This window comes from Temnothorax nylanderi, unplaced genomic scaffold (assembly GCF_030848795.1).
Source record: "Temnothorax nylanderi isolate EJ_2023f unplaced genomic scaffold, tnyl_v1.0 TNYL_tig0158_pilon, whole genome shotgun sequence".
Classification (NCBI taxonomy): domain Eukaryota; kingdom Metazoa; phylum Arthropoda; class Insecta; order Hymenoptera; family Formicidae; genus Temnothorax; species Temnothorax nylanderi.
Genome location: NW_027249220.1, coordinates 182361 through 210332, shown reverse-complemented (window position 1 = coordinate 210332; position 27972 = coordinate 182361). Strand labels below are relative to the sequence as shown.

Genomic DNA, 27972 nt, shown 5'->3' with positions numbered 1-27972 from the left:
GATGCGTTCACGAGTGGTAAAAGTCTTGCTGGGTGGCCGCTTGCCGTACGGGGTCGGTCTACAATTGCAGAAAGCTTTATCAGAACACCATCATAAGCGTTTGAGCGAAACGGCAAACACGCTGGTACTTTTGGAGCATGAGCCAGTGTACACAGTAGGGATACGGAACAAGGGATACACAGAGGAAGACGAGAGAAAGCTGAGGAACCTCGGTGCAGAGTTCTGGAAGACAAATCGCGGCGGGCTGATCACTTTTCACGGACCCGGTCAGCTGGTGGCATATCCGGTGCTCGACCTGAAGCAGTTCCACACCAGCGTCAGGTGGTACGTGCACGAGGTGGAACGTATGGTGATCCGCGTGTGCGCCGAGCTCGGCATCAAGGCCGAGACCTCGCCGGACACCGGGGTCTGGGTCGGCGATCGCAAGATCTGTGCCATAGGCGTCCACGGCAGCCGCTACGTCACCACCCATGGCCTCGCGCTTAACTGCAATACCGATCTCAAGTGGTTCGATCATATTGTGCCGTGCGGCATCGAGGGTAAAGGCGTGACCAGCATTTCTAATGAGCTAGACATGGACGTTACAGTCACCGACGTGCTGCCAATCTTCAGGAATGCTTTCAGCGATCAGTTTGAGTGCGAGCTGATCGACTACACGCTCGGCGAGGCCTCACAATTGCTACGGAATGCACGTCGTAGTATGTTACAAGTATGATAGTTATAATTGGATTTTATAAGGAACAAAGAGACTTGTGAATTTCAAGTGAAACTTTTGGACATGGTTCGTTTTTAACTCCATTAGATTGGATAGTCTTGCGAATCTCTTAGAACTTTGAATTATAAGATTTGATAAATTTCGGTGTTTTGGACTATCTTTTGTAGCAATAAATAGAATTTATTGAAATTTTAATGCGATAATGTTAAAGAATTCTAGTATTATGGATTTTTGAAACTCAAGATATCATTATTCTAAAATTTTGGCAAAATATTGTAATTATTTGTAAATTATTACGACAAAAATTGTTTATAAATCTTGTAATATCAATTTAAAATCTTGTATAAAAATAATAGTCTTCTGTTAATTTGTACTTCATATTGTAGTATCATCGTAGTTTCATATGACGACTTGACATCAAGAATTCATTTAATAATCGACTCTTTATTCATCAACGATTTCTTATGACAGCTCTTAAATGACTTCGTGCAATATCAACAACGAAATTATATTAATCGCGTTCATAAGTTAATTGCGTTGTCAAAATCTCAATGTGATATGTAAATATAAATCCAAATATTTCATTGATTCAACACAACAGAATTTATGTACGCAGGTACCAAAGCATCGATGACGCAAGTCGAATGCATAATAAATTTTACGTTAAATGTAAATAACAATTGCGTCCTTAAATATCATTTTAATTATTATACGTAACTCTATTTATGTAACTGTGGTCATTTAAATTGAATGCATGCTAGATTTTACAATGTCTCGAATTAAAGAAAGAACTTCGTGACTAGAGAGATCGGTACAGATCTAAAAAAATTTAAACAATAAGACGCGACTTATCCTAAGTCCATATTACGCAATTAAATTTAAGATTGAAATTACATCACGATTGTACGTTTTCAGAGATCAGGGTTCGATTATAATATATAAATGAATAATCACAATGCAATCTCAATCTACAAAACTGATACGAGTTATTACAGCATTCAATTTAAACGCGTTATTTGAAATTTACGTAATGATGGGCATTCAATCACGCAAGTTTTCAAGTAATTTAATCATAGAATTTCCTTAAAATACTCAGTATCGATTTTTGAAAATTTTTGCAAATTTTGAAAAATCTTGAAACATTAAAATCAATTGCGAGGAGTTAGAAACGTTTGAAAATTTTGAAAGACGTAATACAACCATTCAAAACTCGACTTACGATCGAGAATCTTACGAGGTCATGTGTATCACGCTTCGAAACGATTCGAGGCGTTTGTCAGCCCGTCGCTAAATTTAAATAAAACTAGTATCACTCTGTCAGCACATGCAGGTATCTTTGATTGTAGAGCTCCGTGGTGAGTGCGCCAACAATTTCTACTGCATTGTGAAGTGAGTTGGCGGAGTCCCTGATGAGTCTAATGGCTCTCTCCACATCTCCCCGTAGCTCTACATACTGCTTGTTCATCAGGAGCCCCTCCAGATTCTGCATTGCTTTCACAGCCTCTGCGCTAGGACGAATCTCCATCGTGTCCGGATCGGTCGATCTTGAAGGTGCCACACCGGGCGAGTGTGGAGTGTATCTCACTAATTGCTGATCGGACTTGGATTCTGGTAATTGTGCCAAACAGTAGACGGCTGTAGCGCGGCTCAGGAACTTGCACCTGAAAATCGAGCGGGCAATCGAGGCTGCTAAGAGTATGAGGGGAATATAAACCTACTTTTCGATAATTATATCGCCGTAGCTTACCGTACGGTGAGCTGAGAGCCTTTTCTTAGTCCAATAGCCCCCAGGATACCCCATCCTTGCCCCGCATCGTCCGCTACTGTTAGCAATGCTCGTGCTAATCCCTTCAAGGCTCTGGCAGCGATCACTGTGTTCTCACTGTACTGACACTGCCTATAGGCCAGCTCGCATGCTTTCGCCCACAGCAAAGGCAGTTTCTCCTCTACGATATCTCTGGATAAGCAAAATTCGTTATTAACGTAAACTTACTTAGGATTTTATTCGGTTTATTCTTCAGAATCACTCACGTGGTTTTAATAGCGCTAATCCAGTCCACTAAATTAATCAGAAGCATGCCCTCCTCCCGGATATCTCTGCAGGACGGAAGTCTCTTCAGTAATACAGAGTAAAGGGCTAGCAGTCTTCCCTCTGACACCAGCACGGACTCTAATGGCGGCTGACGCGGTACTACGGACTGTAGGACCATCAATACCGAAGCCCATGTAGGTCGAACGTCTTCCGTTACTGAAAAAGAGCGTAGTGTAATAAATAAATAAGCTAAATCTAATGAATAAAACAGGAAAAACGTTACACGAGAATAGCTGATCAGTTGCTTACTATTATATTTGAAATAAGCCTCCAAGGCAGCCTCCATGAAGTGACCTAGAGTGGACGAGGAAGCGACTGCCATTCCGATCACTCTTAACACTCCCATCAGCACCGGGCTGCTAGCAGTTCGTTCTAGCAACCATACCGTCCAACTGCTGCGAAGGTAATCGACCAGCGCTCCACTCTGATTGATTGAATGCAAAAGCTCAGTGATTAGCAGACCGGCCTCGGCAACCTGTTGCGACTCAGAGACAGCTAAGCAGAAAAAATTGATATTACAACAGCAGTTTAAGAAGAAAGGTTTTTAAATCTGAGCAAGCTAGACTATTGGATCCTAGATTCTTGAATTACTTAGTTTTGAGACCTAGATACTCACTGCTGGTGATAACGGTTTCCATCTCGTCCAGCATCCGCGACAACGTGTTAGTGAACGCTTTGCTGTTGGTCGAAAGCAGGGACTTGTGCCTCGTGGTGCAGTTGATCAGTAACTTCATCGAGGAACGCACATACATCTGTCTCTTCTTCAGGGTGGTAGGATGAAAGTGTTTCACCGCAGGATCATAGGCTGCTGCTATCTTCAGCAAGCTGCATATTAAATTATTTTTATATTTGACATAGTATTAATTCTTACGCTACGAGTACACTTTGAATTAGACTTACTTATTGACGGCTGTATCGATAGGATGAGTCTGGTCTTTGCCCAGGCATAGGATCACTTTAGGATCGCAACTCATCACATGCCAGTTAATCACTTGGTCGTACGCCGCGGCGTCGATTAAGTGCCAAGAGAAGCTCTCGGCTTCCATGACTAACTGCACCGCCTTCTCGTTCTAAAAGATTGGTTCCATCAGCTGAAGTTTTATCTCTCTTTCAGTAAATACTTTAGCGAGTTTATATCTTTTGTAAATTGAAAATTAGATATCCTCATATCCTTCTTAAATTCTACTTTATTTCACAAGTTTTGGAGTTACCCTCTTCTGTCTTACCTGTCTGACGTTTGGTTCATTGGATAGTTTCACTAACAGGTTCAACAGACAAACGTGCATCCTGGCGGCGACCGGCAACGGTTGCGTGGTTAATTCACTGACCCAGGCAGACCAGTTGACCCAGGCGAAGATGCTTCCGAGGAACAAATGGCAGTCCGGCAGATACTGATCAATGACCCTGATCATTAACTCGACATCATTGGTAGCAGGGTAGAAGCGATCCCAAGGAAGAGACAACAAGTTACCATGCACAACGTTCAGTACATGGTCCTTGACGGATGCATGAGCATAGTTGGCCACGTAAAATTGCCATACGAAGCTGAGAATCTTACTAGATGCCGGCATGGTGTCGATGATGAAACGAATGCACTCGGCGAACATCGTCATCGTACGATTCGCGTAAGGACCGTCGGTAATGATCCACGGTAGCAGCACCGACCTGTCGTCCGTCAATTGCTGGATCCACGCGGCCGTTGGCTCCCGCAGGTTCCTCGTCCAGTATGGAGTGATCCATGGTGCGTACATCTCGCTTAATACCGGCCAGATCTTCTCGCACACTGGAAGAACGTGCAACGAAGTCTTTTAGATGTGATTTTAAGTTCAGACAGCTATGTGGCTATTAAGATATTAAAAATTTCAAGATTTCAATGGAATATTGGCTTACATTGATCAGCAAGTGACCCTCGATCAGCCTGTAGCGTCAATACGACTAGAGCGTGACCGATCATGCCCAAAAATATGGTCAATGGTTCGTTGTAACTTCTGTACTTCGGAAAAAGCCCGTATAATCCATATTGCAATCTCTCTTTCATGAAGTGTCGGCTTAGAAGCACAGCAGTATCGTACATCTGAAATTGCATGAAAGTATCATAGAACCATGGATACCAAGTTTTGTTTTATTATTACGTATAAAATAAAGCAGTAAATGTAAGATGTTTCTTTTTGTACACGCATAATCATTCCCGACAACAAAATTGTTTGTGAAATCAAACCTCTTGGCGAGACAGCAGCCTCTGTTCCGTAGCGTAGTGCCTGATTTCGTCTCTGATTTTGGCAGGATTTTGGGAGGGCGCGATATTCCTTGGTTTGCCGCTGAGAGCTCCCAACAAGTCGCGCCACACATCCAGAGACAGATTCTGGCTCTCAGATCCTCTCAGCACTGCGCTCAATACTTCACCATAATGCTCGGGGAATTCATGCAGAAGAATGAGTCGTAGATGGTTTCGAAACAGCTGCGTCAATAATAATCATAATTTAGAGTTTTCCTTTTGATGGAAATAAATGTAACAATGTTTCTAATCTAATTAAATTTCTATAAGTTTCGATCTAATTAAATTTAAGTTATCAGATCCAACATACGAATAAAGATACTCACTTCATGCAGCATCAGCTTTTCCTCTTCAGGAGTCAAGCCTATGTCGCACAACGCCCTAGAAACTAGATCTATGAAGGTAGATCTTTCGCTCAGTCGCGGACGGCGATAGTTCAGCCAGCTGCCGACGTCAAACTGCAACAGAGACAATAATAATCCAGTAGTCGTAATCGAAGATTATAATTTAGTTCGACTATTTACCTTCGAGAGCAATACGAAGCACAAGTCGACATTGGACCCGGTTGACAGGTCCACGACGGTTTGATACATTTGCAAGAATGTGGAGGCTCCTCCAGCGACAGGAGTAAAGTGTGGTCCCAACAGACCTCCGAGATTAGGCCTCTGAATTATAGCGCTCAGTAATTGCGGACCCTGGGTTTCCTCGCCGCTGATGAACAACTTAGAACAGAACGGAAATTCTTAATACTTGAGAAATGTTTTTACCATCCTGTATATATTTAGATTCCCAGCAAATACCGAAATTTTAGATTTAATACGCACCTGTCCCAGCTTCTCCAAGCAAGTAGTGATAAGCTGCTTCGTGGGAGGGCATAGCGCTGCTTCTTCCGTATAGAATTCTACTAAATGATAGAACAGTTTGACTCCACTCTCTTGTACTTTGCGTAATACAGTGGTGTTTTCGTTAGTACGACTGACAGCTAACTCGTGCTCCAATATCCTGAAGAACGAAAATAGACGAGAATTAAAAAGTGTGATCGTATAAGATCAATCTGGCTAAACTCTGCTTACGCGATTAAATGATCGGTGAAAACGCAGCCCAGAGTGACCTTGCTGGGTGGCGGTTGACTAGCTTTCACTAAGAGATTCTCATACTCGGCCCGGTTCTGGGTTATCATATGGTCCACGCCTTCGCTGACGTGCGCTTCCTCAACCTATAAAATATAAACTTTTCCTAAAAACATAGTTTAAAAATTTTGATTCGGATAAAAATTACTACATAAAAAAGTATGCCTGTATATTTATAAATCTTTTAATATTTAATATTCTTTACTGTGATCTCGATGATCGCCGGGCCTGCACAATGCACAGTGGGAGGCGTGCCTGATCTAGAGCGCCTCTGACCGGATGGCGCAGGGTCGCAGAGAGCATGCAAGGTAACGTGGTTCTCATAGATCCGATAGAGAGTTGGAGCTAGTTCGAGGAAGCTGCAGTCCGCCGCGGTGTGCTCGGATACCATGAGACTGTAGGTCTGTGCATAGTCGAGGATGACTCTGAGATGTGGTTTGACTAGATCGATAACGGTAGCGGAGTTGTAAAGGCATTCCCTGGCTACGCAGCCCAGCACCGGCTGATTGCGGCTCAAGGGCGGCGGTGGAACCGGCGGTTCGTAGGAGCTCAGCCTGCGGAAGATTCTGCAAAGAGGTTCGATCGATTCTATTGCGTTCAACGAAGGCTGAGAAAACTTCTGGTACTGGTTCTCGGGATCGCGGAACGTCGCACGTTCCCACTCACAAACGGCTTTAAGTTGGCTCTGGTGCACCGCCCAGTAGTCGACGTATTCCAGCCAGAGGGTCTGGAAGTTGGCAATTAGTATTATTATTAACGGTATTATACTATGCGAAGTCGTACGTCATTTGAGAGCACGATTGACTTACTCGATCTCCTTGCATTAGTAGAATTAGCCTCTGTGACATATATTGCGGTGGCAGGGCTGGAAGATAAAGTCCCGGTTCTTGAAGACGAGGTTCCTCCAACCAAAGGCTCAATGTTTTATAAAACCTGCATTAAATATCGTTCCATAAGATATATTTTCAAGAAAAATATTTCATTCTCTCTATATGCGTTCACTTACTTTGCAGCACTGAAATAAAATACACGCCGATCATCCGTGATCGGTTTTCCATTGTCCGTGTCCTTTTCTCCTTTCATTTGGAAATACTCTGTCGTTTCATGCAGTCGTTTCTTCAACTTCTTCAAGTAGCTTAGATTTATCATCCCCTCAAAAAATTTTTCTCCGACCCCACCTTTGTCCATAGATCTGGAGCAATTAAAAATAAAATATTAAATTATGCCGAGTAATAATATGACAACTATTGCTTTGTTAAGGCAATAATAATCACCCTGGGATGGTAGGAGCTCGTGCGAGGAACAAGCTAAAAAAATTCTGCCACAAGAGAGGCAGAATGGAATGATCCATGGGTGTATCAAGGGCTTGCTGGGACCAGCGATAAATAGCCAGGTTGCCTACTCCGAACGGAGTAATCTTCACTGTTGCACAGGCCCTCTGAAATAATTTTCATAGTTATAATTTTACATACTTGGAGTATGTTTAATAATTATGCGCTTGATTTTAAACCTTGAGCGCAGTGTCTAAAGATATCTTGGATTGCATTGACAGTTCTCGCAGGATCTCGCGCCACAGTCCGGTTTTAAGCTCCCTATCATATTGCTCTGTTGACAGAATTTGATAAGCGAGCCATATTGTTGGAACGGTTCCACCAAGGAGGCTTGCTGAGTTAGAAGATCCTGTTGCCCAACTCAGAAATGATCCAAACGACCCGGGCGCCCGATTGGACGATATATTCTATGAATTAAGTAAGTAGTAAGTATTAAGTATGATAGTAATAACCGAAAATTTATATTATTAAACTGCATAAAATTATATACATATATATATGGAGGGATAAAAGCCCATCTATGGTGTAAGTCAAATTTTTTAAAATATTGACTCGTGTGCCATAAATGCAATTTATATATTATATAGATTGCATCTATGCACACGAGTCAATATCTTGAAAAATTTGACTTACACCACTATGGCTTTTATCCCTCCATATATATCAAATAAAAGAAATCATTTTTTGCATAATATTAAAACTATGCAATATCTAATTTTATAAAATTTATAAATATTAAAATTTTTTTTAACTATCTATGTAAGTATATAACTTGGAAAAATTAACTATTAACTTGAAAAAATAATATAGATTAGAAAAATTGTTTCTTATGTGTCGTACCTCATTACTTCCGTCTATAGCAGGCTAACAAAATAAATATTTTGTTAAAAACATGAAACAACTATAATTACAATTATTATAATAGAAAATTACAATTGTTTAGTATTTGATACAAAACTACTAAAAGTGAAATCTACTTTCTGCTAAACTTTAGCTAATTTCTATGATATTGTATATGTGATATATAATTACATTGCTTAAAACTTACGCAGAAGAGATTTTGGAACATGTTCTCCATTATCGCCCTGGCTTCTAAGTGAAAGAACGCCGCACGGATCACGCTATCCATCAAATACATTACATTATGGTCTTTGTTCCAGTCCTGGACGAGAATCAATACATTTAGCCATAGGTGCACGAAACGGTCCGGACTATTCAAGCAATACCTGTAATCATCGATGTAGAAATAATTATTTTTCAACTATCCAATCTATAATAATATTATTCTATATTTTTTATTCGTATATTTAGTATTACATACATTATGTGAATACGTTTCGTTTGTGCCTACCGTTTGTAATGATGCAAATGAGATTCAATCATGTTCGAGAATTGTTTGAGAATCGGGCCGGGGAATTCCGGGGCGATCAGGTTCTTCGCTATCTTCATATACGTGCGGTCGGCGTTGATGAGCGGCACAATCAAGCTGACAAATTTGTCGTTCTTCAGTAAGGAATCTGGACACTCGAGAAACAACGGTATCACATGGTGCAGACATATCAGCACCTGCTCGTATTTATAGTAGCACTGCAAGGTTTGCAACTGGCTGAAACCCTCGACGCAGATCAGCGGCACCGAGTGACCCCACAGGGTCATCAATACGGAGACGTAGCTCGCGATTGGCTGCTTCTCGCGTACTCCTTTCACTAGAATCTCTAAGAAGGAGTCCGATTCCATGTTAGGCACGCAAGAAAGACCCTCAGCCGGATTCGAGATGGTATATTGACACACGGATTCGGATCGGTCCAACTGATGCAGCCTCAGTTTATTAATCATCTCCCATGCCCACAGGCTGAATGCTTGCTCGCTGTTCTGAGGTCTCACCATTGAGGAAACCTGGGACAAAATAAAAAATAAACTTGAGATCTTGCTTATTATTAATGAACGTGTTTTTTGTCAATGACATAGCGATATAGTCGTTCTCAATCTCTAAAATATCAACTGTAATATATAAAGCTAATAATACGTGTATTATATTGTATAAATGTATAATATTTAAATCAAAGTGGTTTTTTAATTCATTTTATATTAATTTTTTAACAATTGACAACTCACTTGCTTCATGCTTTCAGCTAACAACGAAGCCGTCTGTACTGGAGTGTCGGGCACGTGTTTCATTGTAAGTTCGACAATCAGCAGTGCCACTTGTCGATGCAGATCAATCGGAAGATACAGACTGTCATTTCTATAAGAGAAAGATTGATCATATATTAATCATTAATTTTGGATTTATAGTTTCTCGATAATTAATTGAAAAATAGAAAAGATACATTTAATTGTGTCACAGAACATTCGATCAGATGAAATATTTAAAGAGAAGAGGAATAGACAAATAAATTTGAGAAACTTAAAATTGAGCATAATAATGGGATATTTTTATGTCCTTATCTTTTTCGAGATTTAAACCGAAAAACGTTAGAAATACCGAAATGACTCACGTGTCGAGGCCCCAATTTAAATGTGTAAGAACCAATCGAGCCAGATGGCTTTCGGATGAAGTTAAAGGATGTTGATGCAACCAGGTGGAGAGAATTGCTATGTCCTGCTGTTGCGGTACCCACATTCCTATCTTCAACTCCGTGAACAAATACAAACTCAACTAAAATCATTGAAATTATACATATATATATATACACAAGTTATCTGAAAATTTAATTCAGTGATAAGTTAGCCTATTATTATTACAAATATTATATATATTTTTTAATTATATATGTATTTCTGTTAAGTAATTTTATAAGAGATATTAATTGAGATACAAATCTCGTTTAAATATAATAAAGTTGTTTAGTAAATACAATTTGCATGTGGAATTATACAGGACTTTGAGAGAGAGTTTAGTGAATACAATGTAGAGAGAAAATTATAATACAAAACAAAAATTATACCTTTCCAACTGATACAAAATTGTCCCTTAATTTTTGCAGGATATCAGACAAGAGAGTAGGATATTTGCTTGTCAAGTTCGATAAAAGCGATCTCGCGTCCTTCGAGCAGGACTCTTGAGTTTTCTCGCTGAGAAATCCAATCTGTAATTCAATTAATTAGATGAAGTTTAACAGAATTTTAAAGATCAAAATTTGAGTTTACAATGAATCAGGAATATTTGTAAGACATAAATTGTTAAATTTTCTTACTTATATGTAGAATGTTTCGTCGTTATCGTATTAACGGCAAATTATTTGACTAATTATATTCAAATATGTACTTTAACATACTTCCGTATTAACATACTTGAAATAGATCAATCGTAGTTGTTCTCACAAAATCGTAGTCTTTATAGCCTCTAGCCATGGCCATGTTAGCAAAAGTTGTTAGCAGAAAGTAGGACTCGTCGCCGGGTAAGTTGCCCAGCTTCTCTTCAAATTGTTTATGAAGTTCAGGACAACTCAGCTCTGTTTCCCAGTCTACGACATCAAGTCATTGTTAATAATCTATTTTTACAAAAAGGATTAAAAAGATGACATAGATAAAAATAGATAAAAAGATGAATTAAAAAAAATTGTAGAAAAGAAATATTTGTAATATTATTATCTTATCATAGTTTACCTGAGACTGACGTGTTTGATGTTGCTATATCACCAGATGAGTCAGTATGCAGGATATAGAAGATGTGCCACAGAGTGGTGGGTGATATAATATGATATGGTATCGCGGCGAGATATTGCCAGGCACCTAGACGCCGGGACGAGAATATGCAGAGGATCGCTCTCAGGAAAAAACAATCGTATTCGGTCTGCAGTTTCACCAGCATTGACTCGTCGGTTATCTAAATGAAATTGCATTATTACTTTTAAAGCGACAAGATATGCAATACCAGAAATTATAAAGTTGTGGAAAAAACCTCTAACATTTATTTAAATTTTCGGTAAATTAAAACAAAATTTGAAGAAGAAAAAAGAATATATGCTTTTGATTTCTTAACTTAATATTAATCTGTAGAATTCTGCAAATCCATAAATTTCAATTTCACATACCTGGCTCTTGTCGAAAGCTTCCCACTGATCGCTGGCATATTGAACAACGTCTCTGATCAACGCGCTGAGCCTCTTCGCTAATTGCCTATATCTTGGCGAGTCGTAGGACTTCAGGCCTTGCTTCAGAAGTCTGATGAGCACGCTGTAGAACGCGAAGAGACGCAACATGTGATGGTCCGTGATGGCTTTCTCCTCCTGCTCGTACTTGTCGTTTTGGCGCTGAATAAACAGCACCTGCTCGAAAAGTTTGTCCAGCGGGATCTGATGAAGAAGAGAAATCAGATCACTCTCATAGAGATTAGCGCCGACATTAGCGATATCTTCGTCCTCTTCGCCCTCCTCATCCAGCATCACCCACACTGTATCCCCTGGACTGTTTGCAGTGTCCTGCAGAGATACTTGCACCTGTGTAGCAAATTCAGTCGAGAATGTGAGAACAATTTAAGAAGTTAAAGTATCCTATCGATTTCTTAAAACGATTAACGTTCTATCCTTAATTTTACCTGTTCTAAGAACTTATCTCGATCCTTGATTGGCAGCAGGATTACTGCGAGAGTGGCAATCATATGCTCGAGATATGGATCGTTAAATGGCGAGGAACTCAATCCCGAGACTTTTGGTGGCACTGGCACTTGTACGAAGGATTTGGCCCAGTTCATCACGCCGCCAGGACATCGCAGTATATGATTCAATAGAAACAAATGATCCTGCCAGGTAGCGACCCTCAAGAGCACCGCCACCAGTTTCGACAGCCATTCTCTGGTGTCCGTGACGAATTTGCCGTCTTTGAGAACTCGACGTTGGAAGTTGAACAGGACAGTTACGCACATCCTAAGCTCGACCAGCTGCGGAGCTGTCTGGGATGGCGATTGCTCCGGTAAAAGATTTGCTGGGGCGGTTTGTGAAAGATTGGCAAACTCCTGGAAACAGAAAAACAACTTGAATAAGTTTTTAGCTGTGTGAAGAATCAGTGTGGATTATAAGATTATCGTATCTGTTTTACTTGATGATTAGTTCAATTTTTTTTAAATTTGGTTTAGACCAGTCTGAGCTCAATCTCAGATCTTCTTAACTTCAAAATAAACGAATTGCTAGATAGTTGACGTTCTAATGACTTTGTTTTGATAGAAGATAACTCACGTTGAAGCTCCTAGCGACTCTTTGCACGTAATGCTCAATTTGCAGACGCAACGACTCTGCTTCGTAGCAATACAACGCCTGGCTTTCGTGTAGGGTGTCTTTGATGGCCGATAGCGTCCTGGAGAGCGCTATCAGCGCCTGCCGATTGAAATGAGCGACCGAATACTCATGAGTGGCAGTGACGGGATTGCCATCTTGGCACTCGCCATTCTCTGTCTCCGACGCCTTCTCTAAGCACCAAAGTTGCTTCTGCGTCTCCCGGCAGCTCTTCTTCAAACGCTCCAATTCGTACGAATTTGCGATTAGGTGGTTGCGCACTCTCAAGTAGTTCATCAGCAGCTCGTGCAGCCGGTGTTGCTGCCTCAGCGGCGCGCATCTCAACTGCGTCTCTGTAAACTCGGCCACAAAAGCATCCACCAACATCAGTTCCTGATTGTGATACAAGGACGCCAATTGCTGCTCCGTGAATGGTCTGACATCCTTGAAGGCACTCGCCGTATCTTTCTTAACTTCCAAAACTTCTGTCTCCTTCGACAGGGTCTTCTCACACGGAGTCGGTACTTCGATTGTATCCTCGGACTCTTGCACTATTTGACTGGCTTCCTCTGAAATAGTTGACGATACGTCTGTCAGTTGAATTGTGGAAACAGCTACTTGCATTTCATCTATTTGATCAATTTGTTCTATTTGATCATCTACAGTGTTGTCGGCCACCGGACAAGGTTGGACGGCGTCGAGCTCGTCATAAGAATCTTCAGCTAACAGCAACACCTGAAAAATATGTTAATATTTTATGTAATTTCACTTTTTGTTTTTAGAAATGCTTCCTATATAAATATTGAGTGTCGTACTGCTAATTCAACCTCATTCGCTTCAACTTCCTGACTGCATTTTTTCTGGGCTGCTCTCTCGGCAGCTTGTTTTTCATAAACTTCTGTATCAATAGCGGCCGAATGCAACTCGCTCTCTATATCTTCTACAGCTTCACCCTTGGGATAATTTGTGGGCGATTCCCCAAGCAGGCACTCGAACTCTTCTAATGTGGGAGCATCTGGTATTTGATGCTCCAAAATCGAACGGCGCGATTTATCTCGCTTCTTCTTCTAGAGGGACAAGAATACGATAACTCTTTAAACTTACATTATAATTCAATCTGAAATATCGCTATTGACTTTATTTATCACTAAAAAAAATTTATAATCTAAACAAATATTAAATGTGTATCAGATATAAATGAGAAAATACTTCATAATATAAATAAATATAAGTAAGATAATATATAATCAGTGTATAATTGTCATATAAATATAATCTGACGTCATTATGAAGAAAAAGAAAGCAATGCAAGGCCTATACATTTTATACCTGTCTCTGCTTCTCCATAATGCATAGATGACCGCCAAAGTAATTGGATTTATCGATCAGTGCCGATCGGCGTGGATCACTGAATATTATCCGACAGTCTCAGAAAATTTCGCTGTAACGAAACTGCTTGCTGCATGTTGAAACGTGACAAAGGCGATCGGATGCAGCGAAGAAAAGTACGATAACCTGGTGCATTGGAGATAACGTCATTCACACTATTTATCATTGTTATTCAGCATTGTTATTAGTTGTTTTAGTCATTTGCTGATGAGGCAACAGGATTCATTGTGGTCTCTGATGATTACGTTTCGTCCAGCACAGCTCATCTGTGCATCTAAACCGAACGGTATCAGCGATAATCGATCTAACCTAAATTGATCGAAACGGACATAAATTTTACGCAGTGTCCCTGAAGGCTGAGGCACATATAAGTACGTATAATTTGTAAACACTCGGGGCAACTCGGGGCCACTTCGGCCAAACTCCGATTAACTTTAATCGGCCGATTAGTCCATTGGAAATGACCAATCGCATTTGTCGTTGAGCAGATTGACCAGTCACGGTTGGTCATTTCCAATGGACTAATCAGCTGAATAAACTAATCGGGGAATCGCGTTCCGAAACTCATCGAGATATAGAACGTTCCGACTGACGTTATGCGTCACACCAGCGATCAGCTGATATTGTTTAATATTTGTTTGCCGTGAAAAATTTGGCATCTCCCCTCGATGCCACGTGCACGAAATCTATCCATCTTTTGAAGACTTTTACGATGGCGTAAGACGGTCAATTGGACTTATTTAGGAGACGCAAGAATTTTTAGACTTATAAACCTCCCCCCTATGTGTTGTTATTTACCTCGAGATAGAATCGGCAAGTGAAACAAATGTCACTTTCTTGTATCAGAGAATCTACAATATTTATTTTATTATTAATTTGAATCCATTGAGCTTTATATTATTTTTTTGCAAATTTGGATTTTATCATATTAGATGTAAACATTGAATAGAAATATCCTGTTTGTTGTTATATTTTTAATATTTTGAATAACGTGGTTTTAATGTAAATGTATGTATGTGTGCACAGATTTACTCAGCGATCAAGATGACGTCGATGTTTGACCAGTACGAGCAAGCTTCTCAGCGTTCCAAGCAAGTGCCGGCACCACCAATTCGTCCTGATATCGTACGTCCATTGCTAGACGCCAGTTAACGAAATAGATATAGATAGTCACTCAACAACATTGTAACATTATTTTACAGAGCACAGCTGGATTTATTCAAATGAAGCTGCAAGATGACGGGCCCATATTCACTAAGCAGAAGGTTAACTTTCTGCCGTCAGATAAAATTCTTCACTTAGCTGTTAGCAGTAACACAATTGTGATTGCTATGGCTAACAACATTTTGCTACGCATCGACATGAAACAACCTGACAAAACTGAAGGTAGATCAGGCAGCTACTTGCATTATTTTATTAGTAACAATATGTGAATAATAAAATTTTTCTTGCAAATATTGTTTGGCTTATAGATACGTAAAAGTTATTTTATTTATTGATAAATTATATATAGATATTAATAAATTGTATAAGTCTTTAATAAGAAGGTTATAAATGCAAGTTTTATATTACGTTTTATCATATCAAGTATACGTTAAATTATATATACATTGCGTATTTACTTGAAAGTTAATTCTTCGTTGATAGAACATCAAGTTTTCACTTGCAGAAATCGACATGTCCAAGTATGCGTTGAGCGTGAAAATGTCCGGCTTGTTTTTGGACCCTTTGGGTCATCACCTGCTGATAACTTTGGTGCCGAGACACGGGGACAACCCACCGCCGGAATTATTCTACTTGCATAAGAAGACGACGAAGCTCAAGCAAGCTGGCAAGTTCAAGGGTCACGAGATCACCGCGGTGGGCTGGAACTTTTCTAATGCTTCGGAAACGAGCTCGGGTCCCATTCTACTAGGCACTTCCAAAGGCCTGATTTTCGAAACGGAGATCGGCTTGGAGACTGACAAGATTTTTAACACGAGTTTGGAGCAGTACTGGCGTCAGGTATTAATTGCTTACACGCTAGTAGGGCCATCATTTCATTTATCTGTTAATAACACCCTTTCACCATTACATTATTCATTTTTAACAAAGCTTCCGAATTATCTGCCTCTTTATGGTTCAAAAGAGGCGGGAGGATTGGTAAGTTTGTATGTTTTTTAAATATATTTATATAATATGTATTTTTACATAAATATAATTTATATAGGTACGATAAATTCAGATTTCACAAGATTTAAATAAGTAATTAGGAAATATTTTCTATTGGCATTATCATTTTTTGGTCATGAAAGAAAGCAATAAATGCTAAAAGTTATTTTTGTATTTTTATGAAAGGTAAAAACTAGTTAGAAATTTATACAGTGATCTTGTATGATTGAAATAAAAGGGATAACCTTAATATTTTCTAATTATTTATATTTTTAATCATTGTTTAGATATCATCTAAATATTCTACCTGAAATAGTATGAAATATTTTTAATGCTATAAACATGATTTTAGGTGTTTGACATTGGAAAGAATAGCAAGCCTCCGATCACTGGAATAGAATTTCACAAAATTCCTAATTCGGATAAATATGTGATTATCGTGACCACCCTTATGCGCATTTACCAGTATATTGGTGTCGTTGGCAATCCCGAAGAGAAGCCTCTCTTGCAACAAGTATTCTATAGATATCTAAACGCGCAAGGTAAATATTCGCTTATTGAAGCGTGCAAAGAGAAATAGAAAAGGAAGAGGAGAATTGCTCAGTGTTCTGCGATTTGAGGAAATTAAAAAACGTTGGTACATACAGCATGTTTGAATAAATATATGTGTTATATGTTTACAGAGACCTTTAACGAAGTAATAAATTCTTTGCCATATTCGAAGATGCAATTTTACTATCCATCCCTAGGCGTCCTGCCAAAGTCATTTGGATGGCTGACGGAAGCTGGTATCCTGTATGCTCAGGTATAATTATAGTACCGTGTCTCTTGATATATTATATACTGTCATATTTCTGTTTTACTTTAAAGATCTAAATGTTAATATCACATATAAATCTAAACGTGCGTTCCTCAATCTCTTGTTGCTTTCTCTTCTGTACTTCATTTATCTTCACGACTTGTTATTCCTCCGCTATTCACGGAAATAGGGAAGCTCGGATAGCTCACTCATAAACTTTGCAATTTCCTAATGTGTTGTTCTTTTTACGCATGATTGCTTAGAAATGTGGGGCGACCTCTCCCTGGAGTTCATTGGCTCGCGTTGAGAACCATTGATCCGGATGAAGAGTGCATGATGATCGGTTTTAGGTGGACGCGAAACCGGACGCGAAATACGTACTGGTGAATCAACGGATGTTGACGTGCCCGGAAACAAGTCTCATGGGTAGTAACGTTCCGCAAACCACTTTGGTGCCGTTGTCCTTTGTGCTGACGGAATTCCATGCGTTGCTGTTGTATCCGGATCACGTGAAGGGCATATCGCTCCTAAATCAGGAATTGATATTCGAAGACGTTTACAATGATGTATGTGCACTTTTCAACAATTCTTTATCATTATTAGGATGATCAGTTATCAAGAGACACGGTAGTATCTCGCGCCAAGTACACGCGCAGCGCGAGACCACCGTGACTCTTTTACGCGATCGCACGAGTTGCATAATTACAGTACACTGAGAATCAGGGAGTTGAGAGAGAATGTGTTGCAATTGTAATTAATATAAATATAATTAATTCAATAGAACTCGATTTTATAGAGTTCATGTAATGGTAAAACTTTCTCGCGAAATGTTAAATATACCTATGTTATGCAAGTATGATTTAATGACGTTTAGGCAGTCGGCAAATTAATTGGCATCACCAAGGATCCGGCAACGAGGTCGATTTGGGCTTATAGCGAGCGAGCTGTTTTCAAGTACAAAGTAACGAAGGAAGATAGGAACGTTTGGCAGGTAAAGAGAATAAGAATGTAATAATTTTGATCTGAAAATAACAATGATCTTTCATACAGGTATACGTCGATAAGGGTGAGTTTGAACTGGCTAAGCAGTATTGCAGAGACAACCCGGCGCACATCGATCAAGTGCTCGTGAAACAGGCGGAAATGCTCTTCAAGAATAAAGAGTAAGTTTGTGCATTTGCGTATATATGAATGTTTATATAAAAAGTTTTTTTTTTCCAAGTTTTATCTACTTTTATTTGATTTGGTTTTCGTTGTAATATCTTGAATATCATTTTGCAGATACGAGAAGAGCGCGCTAATATACGCTGATACTCACTCGTCTTTCGAGGAGGTCTCCTTGAAGTTTCTGCAGGAGTGGCAAATTGAAGCCCTGAAAACGTTTCTGCGCAAGGTAAACGATAAGAATTATCTAACGATTTTATTATCTAGCAGTTCTCTTATTTTACGCAAAAATTAATGAACATTTGCATTAATTAATTACAATAATTACAAAGTCAGATAATACTATGGAAAACATTTATTATTTTAGTTATACATATATTGAAATGTAATTGCTATAATATAATTCCATTCCAATTTTTTCTTACTTTTATATTTTTGTATAAACGTTTCATATTTTCAAAGTTTTTTAATATTCTTATTTAATTCCAAAATCGCAATTAATAGTTATTTATTTTAAAATGATTACTTGTCTCCAGAAACTCGACGGTTTGAAGACGCAAGACAAGACGCAGATAACAATGATTGTCATTTGGGTGACGGAACTGTTTATGAATCAAATGGGAGCTCTGCGCAGCAGCAACACGTCCTACCTCCACGATTCGCAGTACACGGAATTGCAGAAGCAGTTTGACAGCTTTCTCACCATTCCCAAAGTCGAGGTACTTGGAGAGAATAAGGGTGGATTGAAAAGAAAGAATGTACAGGGTGCTTCTTAATTATATTTCATGAGTAAATATGGAATTCGAAAGAAGAAAAAAAAGATATATAAATATAAATTAGGCATCTCTAAAAAAATTTTCTTTAATTATATAATTAATTATAAATATAATTAAAATACTTTAAATATTTTTTTCTGATATTGTATATATTTTCTACTATGTTTGACATTTTTGTTATTTACAATTCTAAATTTATCTCTTGAAGTATTGATATTTTAGAATTATAATTAAGAATTATTCCAGTATTTAGGTATTGCATTTTTGTGCTCTTTTTTCAATTATCGAATTAAATCGATTTATTCTAAATTTAATATCACCTTGAAAAACGGTAACTAGAGCTTTGGATGCAGGAATGTATCAGGAGAAACCGTAGCACGATATACGACTTGATGGCCAGTCACGGTGATAAAGACAATCTGATATGTCTGACAATAATGCACTGCAACTACGAGGAGGTGATTCGTCAGCACCTGTACAAGAATAACTACTTGGAGGCACTCGGGGTACTCAAGAGTCAAAACAATAAGGACCTCTTCTATCAATTCGCCGGGATATTATTACAAGAGCTGCCACGGCCCACGGTGGCCGTTTTGATCTCGCAAGGATCGTCACTGAAGCCGGCGAAGCTTCTGCCAGCTTTGGTCTCATGCAACAGTGACGAGAAGCACGTAAGGAAGAAAGAGAGAGCATATTATAACTCTTATTTTACAATTATCGATATAATGATAATTACTAAATTAAGAATAACAGTTGGTTATTAATTAAAATTTACATTAAAAAGTAATGATATCTGGAACTACACTATTTTCTCTAACTGCGTAAGCAGCTTCATTGATGGTTTTTTATTTTTTACAGGCAAAAGAAATTATTAAATATTTGGAGTTTTGCGTGTACAAGCAGGGCTCGCAGGAGCAAGCAATTCACAACTTCCTTCTATCCTTGTATGCGCGTTACAAGCAGGGCGAAGTGATGCGATATATAAGCTCTCAAGGTAAACATCTTGTGGCCTTTTTTTTATGGAGAATCAATTTACTTCAGTTATGAATTGGTTTATTGACTTATTGTAACTCGTTTGAAACGGAATAACCTGTTGTTATTATTTCTAGGTCAGGATATCAGCATGGTGCACTATGACGTGCATTACGCGTTGCGTTTGTGTCAGGAGGTAGGCTTGACGGAAGCCTGCGTGCAATTGTCGGCTTTGCTCGGTCTCTGGACCACCGCCGTGGATCTCGCGCTCACGATCAGCGTAGATCTCGCTAAGCAAATCGCCGCTATGCCATCTGATCATGATAACGAGTTGAGGAAGAAACTATGGTTGAAGATAGGTAATTCAAGACAATTTTTTAATCAACAATCATCTTGATCCGATTAGAAATGCTGTATATACGAACAGACTTATTGTAATTTCAAACTTGTGATTATAACTTATTATTAAATTTATTTTTAAATATATTTTTACTGTTGTACATGTATGTGCAGCGGAGCACGTGGTACGAGAAAAAGACGACATACAGCAAGCAATGGAGTTTTTGCAACACTGCGATTTAGTTAGGATAGAAGATATTCTGCCCTTTTTCTCTGATTTCGTCACGATCGATCATTTCAAGGAAGCTATTTGCAATTCCCTGCAGGTACAGACTACATCTGTTTTTGAATTTATGATCAGATTTCAAACTAAATTTTCTCCCGGTCCTAGATATCTAATTTTATATTTTATCTCCTTTTAATGATCTTTTTATAATTATATAGATATAAAAAATTATTAGATTCGAAAAAAGTAATTATTTATAAACAACAACTTTTGTTAAATTTTGTTCAGGAATATAACCAGCATATTCAAGATCTTAAGGAAGAGATGCAGGAAGCCACGAAAGCAGCAGAACTAATACGGAAGGACATTCAAGTCTTCAGAACCAGGTATTGATAAAGCATTGTACCAATATTTTTAATATTGCATTCTTTAACATTGCGCTTATGCACTTAACTTGCGCTTGTGAAGATCTGCTCTTTACATCAGTTGTACATTAAAGATTTATTATTTCTGTGCATCATTTTACGTTCGTGAAAAATTACGCAACAATAAATTAAAGTAACGATTTGCTTCATCTAAATTTAATTTAATATAAAAATAAAATAAAATTAGGATATGTTAGGTCTATCGAAAATTCATTAAATATAATGTATCGTACTCGAAAAAATGGCTACTTATTACAATATGATTATATCGGGCATCATACACATTTCTGTTCTCGATTTAATTATGATTTATGTTTATTTTCAGATGCACCTTCGTGCATGCGCGGGACACGTGTAATACATGCGAGGTGCAACTGTTGCTGAGACCCTTCTACGTATTTCCCTGCGGTCATAAATTTCACAGTGACTGTTTAGTAGCGGCGTTAACGCCGATGCTGTCTATGGACCAGAGGACGAAACTGGCGGATCTTCAGCGACAACTCACGGCTATCTCGAACCGGCCCGAAGACACCACTTCGACGATCTCCGTGTCGTTGTCGACGAGGGACCAAATCAAGGCCGATATCGACGAGCTGGTCGCCTCGGAATGCCTCTACTGCGGAGAGCTTATGATAGAGTAAGTTTGATAAATAGTTCAACAGTTAAGGAGAGTTTTAATTGCAAAATTTTAAATAAAATTTAAATATTTTTTAGAATGCGAACATTATATAAAATTCTATGATTTAAAAATAATTTTGGATTTTAATGAATCAATGTGTAATGATTGATTTACAGATCGATAGACAAGCCATTTATTGAGGAAGAGGATTACGAACGCGTGATGAAGGAATGGACGTGATGAGGTTTCCCCGCTGAAAATGTGATAGAAGCACGCTTATTTTTTTCTCTTTTATTTTAAGAAGAGATTAATTACGCCCTGTATTATACGTATATACACATATACATATATACACGATAATCATAGCTTGGTCATAAATTAATTATTATGATCTCAACATTGAATTTTTGAGATTTGATACTTTTCAAATTTTTATTAATTTTCTTATAGCTATAAGTTTCTTAAGATAAATGCATAAAAAAATATTACAATACATTGAACTTCAGCTTAAGACTTTTGGGTCGCATAATAGTGAAATTATTATGATCTAATTATTAGGATTACAATTTAGATCCAATATATATAATTTAAATTATATATAATTTAAATCATATTTATGTATATGTATAGATTGATTAATATAGAGCAAACTTAATTCGCATAATACAGATCCAATCATTGTAATAAGTTACTTTAATCGACTCATTGCCAAAATCGATTAATTTATTCACATGCCAGAAATAAATGTATACAATTTAAATGTATAAAATAAATGTATACAACATTAAGATCTTAATCAACGCTGATGCTTTATAGTACATAATTTGTTGATGACAATTTCATAATCATCAAATTTTTCGAATCTTCGCAGAATTGTTACTTTACCATTTAATCGTATCAATATTAATTATCAATTTTTGTCAACATTTTTATCAATAATTTGTATAAATAAATAATTAACAGGCATAAGTTTTTTTGAACTATCAATCTTTTATAACAGAATATTAAATGGAGAGATCATTAGTGAAGTATTTTATCATTCATAAAGAAATTAAAAATAGAGCGATATAAATAGTTTCTCTTGAAAAAGAAACAAAAAAACTTGTGCTTCGTGGTTCTCTAACAATAATTTGGTATCTCATTCGAATGACCAATTTTTTGCTTTATTATGATTCAGATTTATAAAGAATGTTTTTAAATGCACTCGATAAGAATATCACTTTTTCTTTTACGTGGGAGCATGCAAATTGGACTTGATAGAACGATCAACCTCGAGCAGTTAAAGAATTTCCATCTCTGCTTTCTTGTCTCTCTTGCTGACGGACGTGTTACCATAAACATAAAAGCGCAAAGGCTTGCTGGCCCATTCTGGACCGCAGCTGTCGATTCCGATCCTGGCGGCCTTAACGATCTTGATATCCTCCAGTGCACCATCGTCCTCGATCCACATACCCTTCCATGTACAAACAGAATACCTGTTATGTTCTCTATTAAGCTGGTACGCCATGCAGAGCTTCGAGGGGCCGTTGCACAGCTCGTGCGATTTAAGATCGGTGCGGCTTTTCCTCTTCATTTTACGCTGATCAGCCATGCCCTCCAAACCCTCTAGGGGCTCGACGGCTCGCAGCAGCACCGCACATCCCACACCTAAGATCTTATTAACAGTGAGGTGAAGATCTTTCGAAGCTACGCGGATGTAAGGATCAATTCTTCTATATTTCTATCCAAGAATATATGGTATTTCTATGAAACTATGGCGCTATAAAATACGCTCTTTTGTCGTGTAGAGATATCAACTATTAAAGGATTCAATGAAAGTCTATCTCAGCTTCAGCTAAAACAAGGATTAGCTTCGACCTTAAGCTTCTATATTTTGAAGTCCGCTAAGCACGCACGCTAGGATTAAAAATTTATGATTTTAGATTCGTGATGTGTCGTAAAATGATATAAGGAATTAAAAATTTATAAATTATAATTGTTAATTTAACTATTTTTAAAAAATTCTTAACTTCTCAAATAGAAATATATTTTCGTAGACGAGAAAAAATTTGAAACTTGCCAAGCAGGTACAGATTTGAACGTAAGAAGTTTTTTACTTATTTAATATTTATAAAGCCTAACTTATTGCGATGTAAGCGTGTTTCTCGCATTCAGAATTTTTTTCGTCGACGCTGACGCTTCCCAGTACATAATATCGCGTCTTTACGGCGTGATTATTGTCCGATTTAGGGGTTTCAGATGGTATGGCTACTATAGTAGGAGACCTTACAAAGGGTTGATTCTCGAGCCACAGATTATTACACGCATAAGCGAGCTTCCGGTCGAAAGCGTCCTGGTCGATCGCAAACGCGTCGCAAATCTTGAACGGATTATTGCAAAGCTCGTATTGCTTTAGGCGCGTTGCATGTCTCGCGATTTGTTTTTCTCTTCCGTTATCCTTGCGCCGCATATTTCTTAGCAATTCCATATACTCGAGGCCGACCAACGGTTCCACCGCTTTGATCAAAACATGCGCATTCCCCTCTAAACGTTATTTAGTATTGTAATAAAAATGTAATTCGAAATTGTAAAAACGCGATATTTTCCCTCTAAACAAATTTATTACATTCTTCCTGTATTTTTTGCTATTGATGAGTTAGGGGACAATCTTGCTCTTTGCTCTCATATTATTTTTATGGTCTTTATTATTTCACACAAGTGAAAAGAAGACGTATCTTAATTCTTCGTACATAGAAATAATGAAAGAAATCGGTTTTATTGTACTCACCTTGACTAGAGATATTGAAGCAATGGTACATGCCGTATGTCATGTAAACGTAAATAGTCCCCGGTGGCATGTACATCGGCAGGTTGCGAGGCGTAACTTTGTTCTGGTAAGTCATGGACGCCTTGTCAATCGCGCCTAAATATCCCTCGGTCTCTACGATCCTGCCCTTGAGGACAGTCCCGTTCTCGAGATACCTTACAAGTACTTTTCCTGTAGGAGAAATACAAAAAAATTAACGAATATATAGCTTGTACGAAACAGAAAAGAAGTGATAGGATGTCTTTTAAGTAATTGCCACATTATTCTTTAAAAATAAAAAGATAATTTTAATATAATGAGTAGTGTTGTGTGAGAGAAGTTGAATTCTTTACAAACCTAACAGCCGCTGCGCTAGCTCTTCACAGGGAGTATCGAAGAACTCGTACTGCAATCTGCCAGAAGATAATTCCTTCTCCCAGGGTGTCACAGGAGGGTCCTCTAATTGACTCAATTCTGCTTTCATCATCTGCAAGTCCACAACTGCTCTCCGTTTTCCTTTACCAGGTTTTGCGTTTGGTTTTAACTCCTCTTCTTCCTTTCCTTCTATATGAATATTATAGATGAGTGTGTTTACAAAAATAGTAGAGTAGATAATTTGTAATTGACTGATTGATCTTACTTTCAACGTGAGTTTCCATTTTGGGCTCTCTCTGAGAACCCTTGGATCTTTTAGAAGACGCAACAACTTGATCCATTGTATCGCATATATTTTTAGTATCTTGATTTCGTAAGGACTTGAGGTTCAGTTTTGGTCTTTCTGACACCATCTAACAAAAAGTAATGCTGATGCAAAAGATGAATGACATTTCCATTACATAATTAACTTAATATTTAATATGTTGTTCCAGTTATTTCCAGTGATTTTTTTCAGTGTAGTCATATTAAAAATATTAAAATCAACTCATAACGTTCAAGAAAAAGTAAGAAAAGTGCTATTATTCTTAAAGAAATATTTATTTCATTTATATCTACTCCGTTGAAATGAACTGATACAATCGCCCTTATTCTTGACAGCTATACACAAAATGTAAACAAACCGGCGTTTGGGTTTTGGTTATCGTATCCTCGCCATTCTCTCTCTCATCCTTCTCGATTTTATTTCCCTGCTGAATCCTCGTAGCCGCTCTCGTTCGTTTCATTATTTGGCTTTTTGCCACGAATCCAGTCGTCCCGCAACTTCCAGTGGCTTGGGAATGAATTATTTCTACGCGAAACAATTCAGACAATGCGAAACATCAGGTTTTAAGGCTAGGTTTAAAACCGGCAGTGTTCTTGGTGTTTTCAGCTCACAATTTTTTATATACTTTACGATATTTAAATCTTAATTACTAAATTGGAGATGACATTGCTGAAAATTTTAGAATTCTTTTCACATAATTTTTCACAATTTTTGTATAATTATATTTTTAAAAATTTCTCAGATTTTGTTGTACAAATTAACACTTTTTAGAAATGCTAAAATCTGAATCTTTTCTAGCATTCTTATATGTGTAAATTCTGAAATATTTTAAGATGATATTTTCATTTTCGAAGAAAACTTAATTATAAAGTCTGAGGAAGTTTAAGATCTTTTTGAAATCTTCATAAATTTAAAACACAAAAAAATTGTAAAAATATTATTAGAATTTTACTTGTTCACCAAAATAAAGATATAATTAGAGTTAAGAAAAATTTAAAAGAAAATTACTGTGGAATATTTTCAGCATCGACACAATCTGCGTTTTGTGAATCTCACAAAATTAATATAATGCACCTTTGATTACTGCAGATTACATAAGTACCTATGGACCTATGGACTGCCAGCAGGCTGCATATCTTATAACAAAATCAAATGAGAAAAGTATTCCCAAATATAACGGTTTTTGGTCAGTTCGCGCGAAAATAAACTATATTTTTATCAAATTGTTATATTATTTTATATTATATGTCTTTATACTCTTTTATCTTTAACTTGTATTTACAATTAATTAGTTTGAAATTAATTTTATTGTTTACAATTATAATAATTTTATTATTTATACTATTATTCTTTAAATCTATAATCTATAATTGTATAACAGTATGTTATAATTGTATGAATAGAAATGTTTTTATATTTCTGCATCGACTTTATTTGTCTTACTTCAGCAAAATTTCGCATTCGCGAATGATAAAGCTGGACTAGGCGAACCAGGCGAACTAATTGGATAATTTATATATACGTATATGTTTCTAATCATTCAACGGTCTAACAAACACGTCATTTTGTTCCTAAGAACTGCGCACTCCTATTGGACATCCAGATGCCCGCGTAGCTACGTAGCTACGTTCAATGGAAAAAATCGCTCAGTAAAGGCTAGGCTGCGTTCGGGGAGCGCGCTATTAGCGCTATTTGCTTATTCTATCCTTGTTCTACACTTGATGAGCGATACAGATAGAATGATGCAATAGCGCTAATAGCGCGCTCCCCGAACGCAGCCTAATACACAAAATGCATAGCGTAGCATAAGCATAGCACAAGACCGCTGGACCAATGAGCATCCAGCATAATGTCGCCATATTAATTTACGTAAGATGCTCATTGGTCCAGCGGTCTTAAGGCCATCGCACACAAAATTGCATAGCTTAGCATAAGCGTAACATAAGACCGCTAAACCAATGAGCATCCAGCATAGAGTCGCCATATTGATTTACATAAGATGCTTATTGGTCCAGCGGTCTTATGCTACGCTTATGCTAAGCTATGCATTTTGTGTGCGATGGCCTTTATGCTATGCTTATGCGACGTTATGCATTTTGTGTGTGACGGGCTTAAACGTTCAGAGATTCTCTTAAAATAATTGGTTCTTGCTTTTAGTTCCTCGCTAGATCTAAAAATCTAAAGAGAGTAGAAACCACAAACCAATAGTAAAATAAAGCACAATGCCAGGCAACAGGCAATAGGAACAGGGAATAGAAATCAGAAATCATGTATAAATGCAGAATAAACAGTGACACAGGCAATAGACACAGAGTTTCCGTCACGTTGGAAACCAATCATAGCATTCGAATTTTTTAGGTTGTAATTAACGATTTTTTGGTTATTTCCTATTCCTATTGCCTGTTGCCTGGCATTGGGCGCGTTCTGGGGATCGATCATGTATCTTTTCCCCTAGGACGGAACGTGAAAAGTGAAAAGTTTATCTCTTTCTATTCAACACCAATAGAAAGAGATAGTTACATGAAACTATTCACTTTTTACGTTTCCGCTCTAGGGAAAAAGTTACATGATCGCTACCCAGCAGACACAACTGTTGAGTTCGTCTTATCAACACTCTGCGTTGATTGGTTGGTTCTAAAAGTAAGGGCCAATCACGTTCGACTGCTACTAAGCGGCTTTGTCTGCCGAAAGCGACCATTGTGCAAGGGGCTTTAGAATCAACTAAGCGCTTTTCCCGAGCTGTTTTTTGCCCTAAGCGCAGCCATTGGTGTGAATCGAGCATAATCTTCACAAGCGGCGCGCCAGCCGGAACGGCGTGCGTTTGAATTCGAAGTGGATCGCGAATACTTTTTTTTCGTTGTACACGATTTC

The 27972-nt window shown here is 37.9% G+C and overlaps 4 protein-coding genes across 11 annotated transcripts; 2 read left to right on the top strand and 2 right to left on the bottom strand.

The window, feature by feature from the left end:
• The first annotated feature begins 1 nt into the window (after position 1).
• Lipt2 (Lipoyl(octanoyl) transferase 2) lies at positions 2-1395 on the top strand. Its single transcript, XM_071715278.1, has one exon. The coding sequence runs from the start codon at positions 2-4 to the stop codon at positions 713-715; it is 714 nt and encodes a 237-aa protein (XP_071571379.1). The 3' UTR covers positions 716-1395.
• Epg5 (ectopic P-granules autophagy protein 5) lies at positions 1140-14533 on the bottom strand. Of its 3 annotated transcripts, none has more exons than XM_071715265.1 (31): positions 14086-14533; positions 13572-13823; positions 12721-13491; positions 12084-12500; positions 11581-11985; positions 11153-11372; positions 10838-11010; positions 10492-10632; positions 10042-10202; positions 9659-9788; positions 8895-9439; positions 8592-8769; positions 8384-8407; positions 7723-7950; positions 7487-7650; positions 7219-7404; positions 7022-7145; positions 6418-6939; positions 6156-6298; positions 5907-6084; positions 5607-5804; positions 5409-5540; positions 5026-5265; positions 4698-4881; positions 4034-4590; positions 3708-3877; positions 3424-3632; positions 3057-3302; positions 2747-2963; positions 2463-2672; positions 1140-2376 (listed from the first exon to the last, which is right to left on the bottom strand). In XM_071715265.1, the coding sequence occupies exons 1-31, from the start codon at positions 14101-14103 to the stop codon at positions 2025-2027; spliced, it is 7695 nt and encodes a 2564-aa protein (XP_071571366.1). In that variant the 5' UTR covers positions 14104-14533; the 3' UTR covers positions 1140-2024. The 3 variants fall into 3 exon arrangements, with proteins under 3 accessions (XP_071571366.1, XP_071571367.1, XP_071571368.1); XM_071715266.1 differs by having other exon boundaries at positions 13584-13823; XM_071715267.1 differs by lacking the exon at positions 8384-8407.
• A 185-nt stretch (positions 14534-14718) lies between these two features.
• Positions 14719-22412, top strand: Dor (vacuolar protein sorting-associated protein 18 dor). 3 transcript variants are annotated; one of them, XM_071715270.1, is made up of 19 exons: positions 14719-14862; positions 15172-15270; positions 15348-15531; positions 15815-16149; positions 16240-16287; positions 16649-16838; positions 16980-17101; positions 17446-17661; positions 17970-18086; positions 18146-18258; positions 18377-18488; positions 18796-18978; positions 19389-19706; positions 19894-20029; positions 20145-20366; positions 20521-20672; positions 20861-20958; positions 21323-21634; positions 21793-22412. In XM_071715270.1, the coding sequence occupies exons 2-19, from the start codon at positions 15190-15192 to the stop codon at positions 21854-21856; spliced, it is 3003 nt and encodes a 1000-aa protein (XP_071571371.1). In that variant the 5' UTR covers positions 14719-14862; positions 15172-15189; the 3' UTR covers positions 21857-22412. The 3 variants fall into 3 exon arrangements, with proteins under 3 accessions (XP_071571371.1, XP_071571370.1, XP_071571372.1); XM_071715269.1 differs by having other exon boundaries at positions 14726-14958; XM_071715271.1 differs by lacking the exon at positions 16240-16287 and having other exon boundaries at positions 14727-14958.
• LOC139777703 (putative 3-methyladenine DNA glycosylase) lies at positions 22301-26204 on the bottom strand. 4 transcript variants are annotated; one of them, XM_071715274.1, is made up of 6 exons: positions 26110-26204; positions 25460-25626; positions 25042-25189; positions 24759-24965; positions 24384-24593; positions 22301-23263 (listed from the first exon to the last, which is right to left on the bottom strand). In XM_071715274.1, the coding sequence occupies exons 1-6, from the start codon at positions 26126-26128 to the stop codon at positions 22896-22898; spliced, it is 1119 nt and encodes a 372-aa protein (XP_071571375.1). In that variant the 5' UTR covers positions 26129-26204; the 3' UTR covers positions 22301-22895. The 4 variants fall into 4 exon arrangements, with proteins under 4 accessions (XP_071571375.1, XP_071571376.1, XP_071571373.1 ...); XM_071715275.1 differs by having other exon boundaries at positions 24759-24962; XM_071715272.1 differs by having other exon boundaries at positions 23186-24139.
• Positions 26205-27972: the final 1768 nt, after the last annotated feature.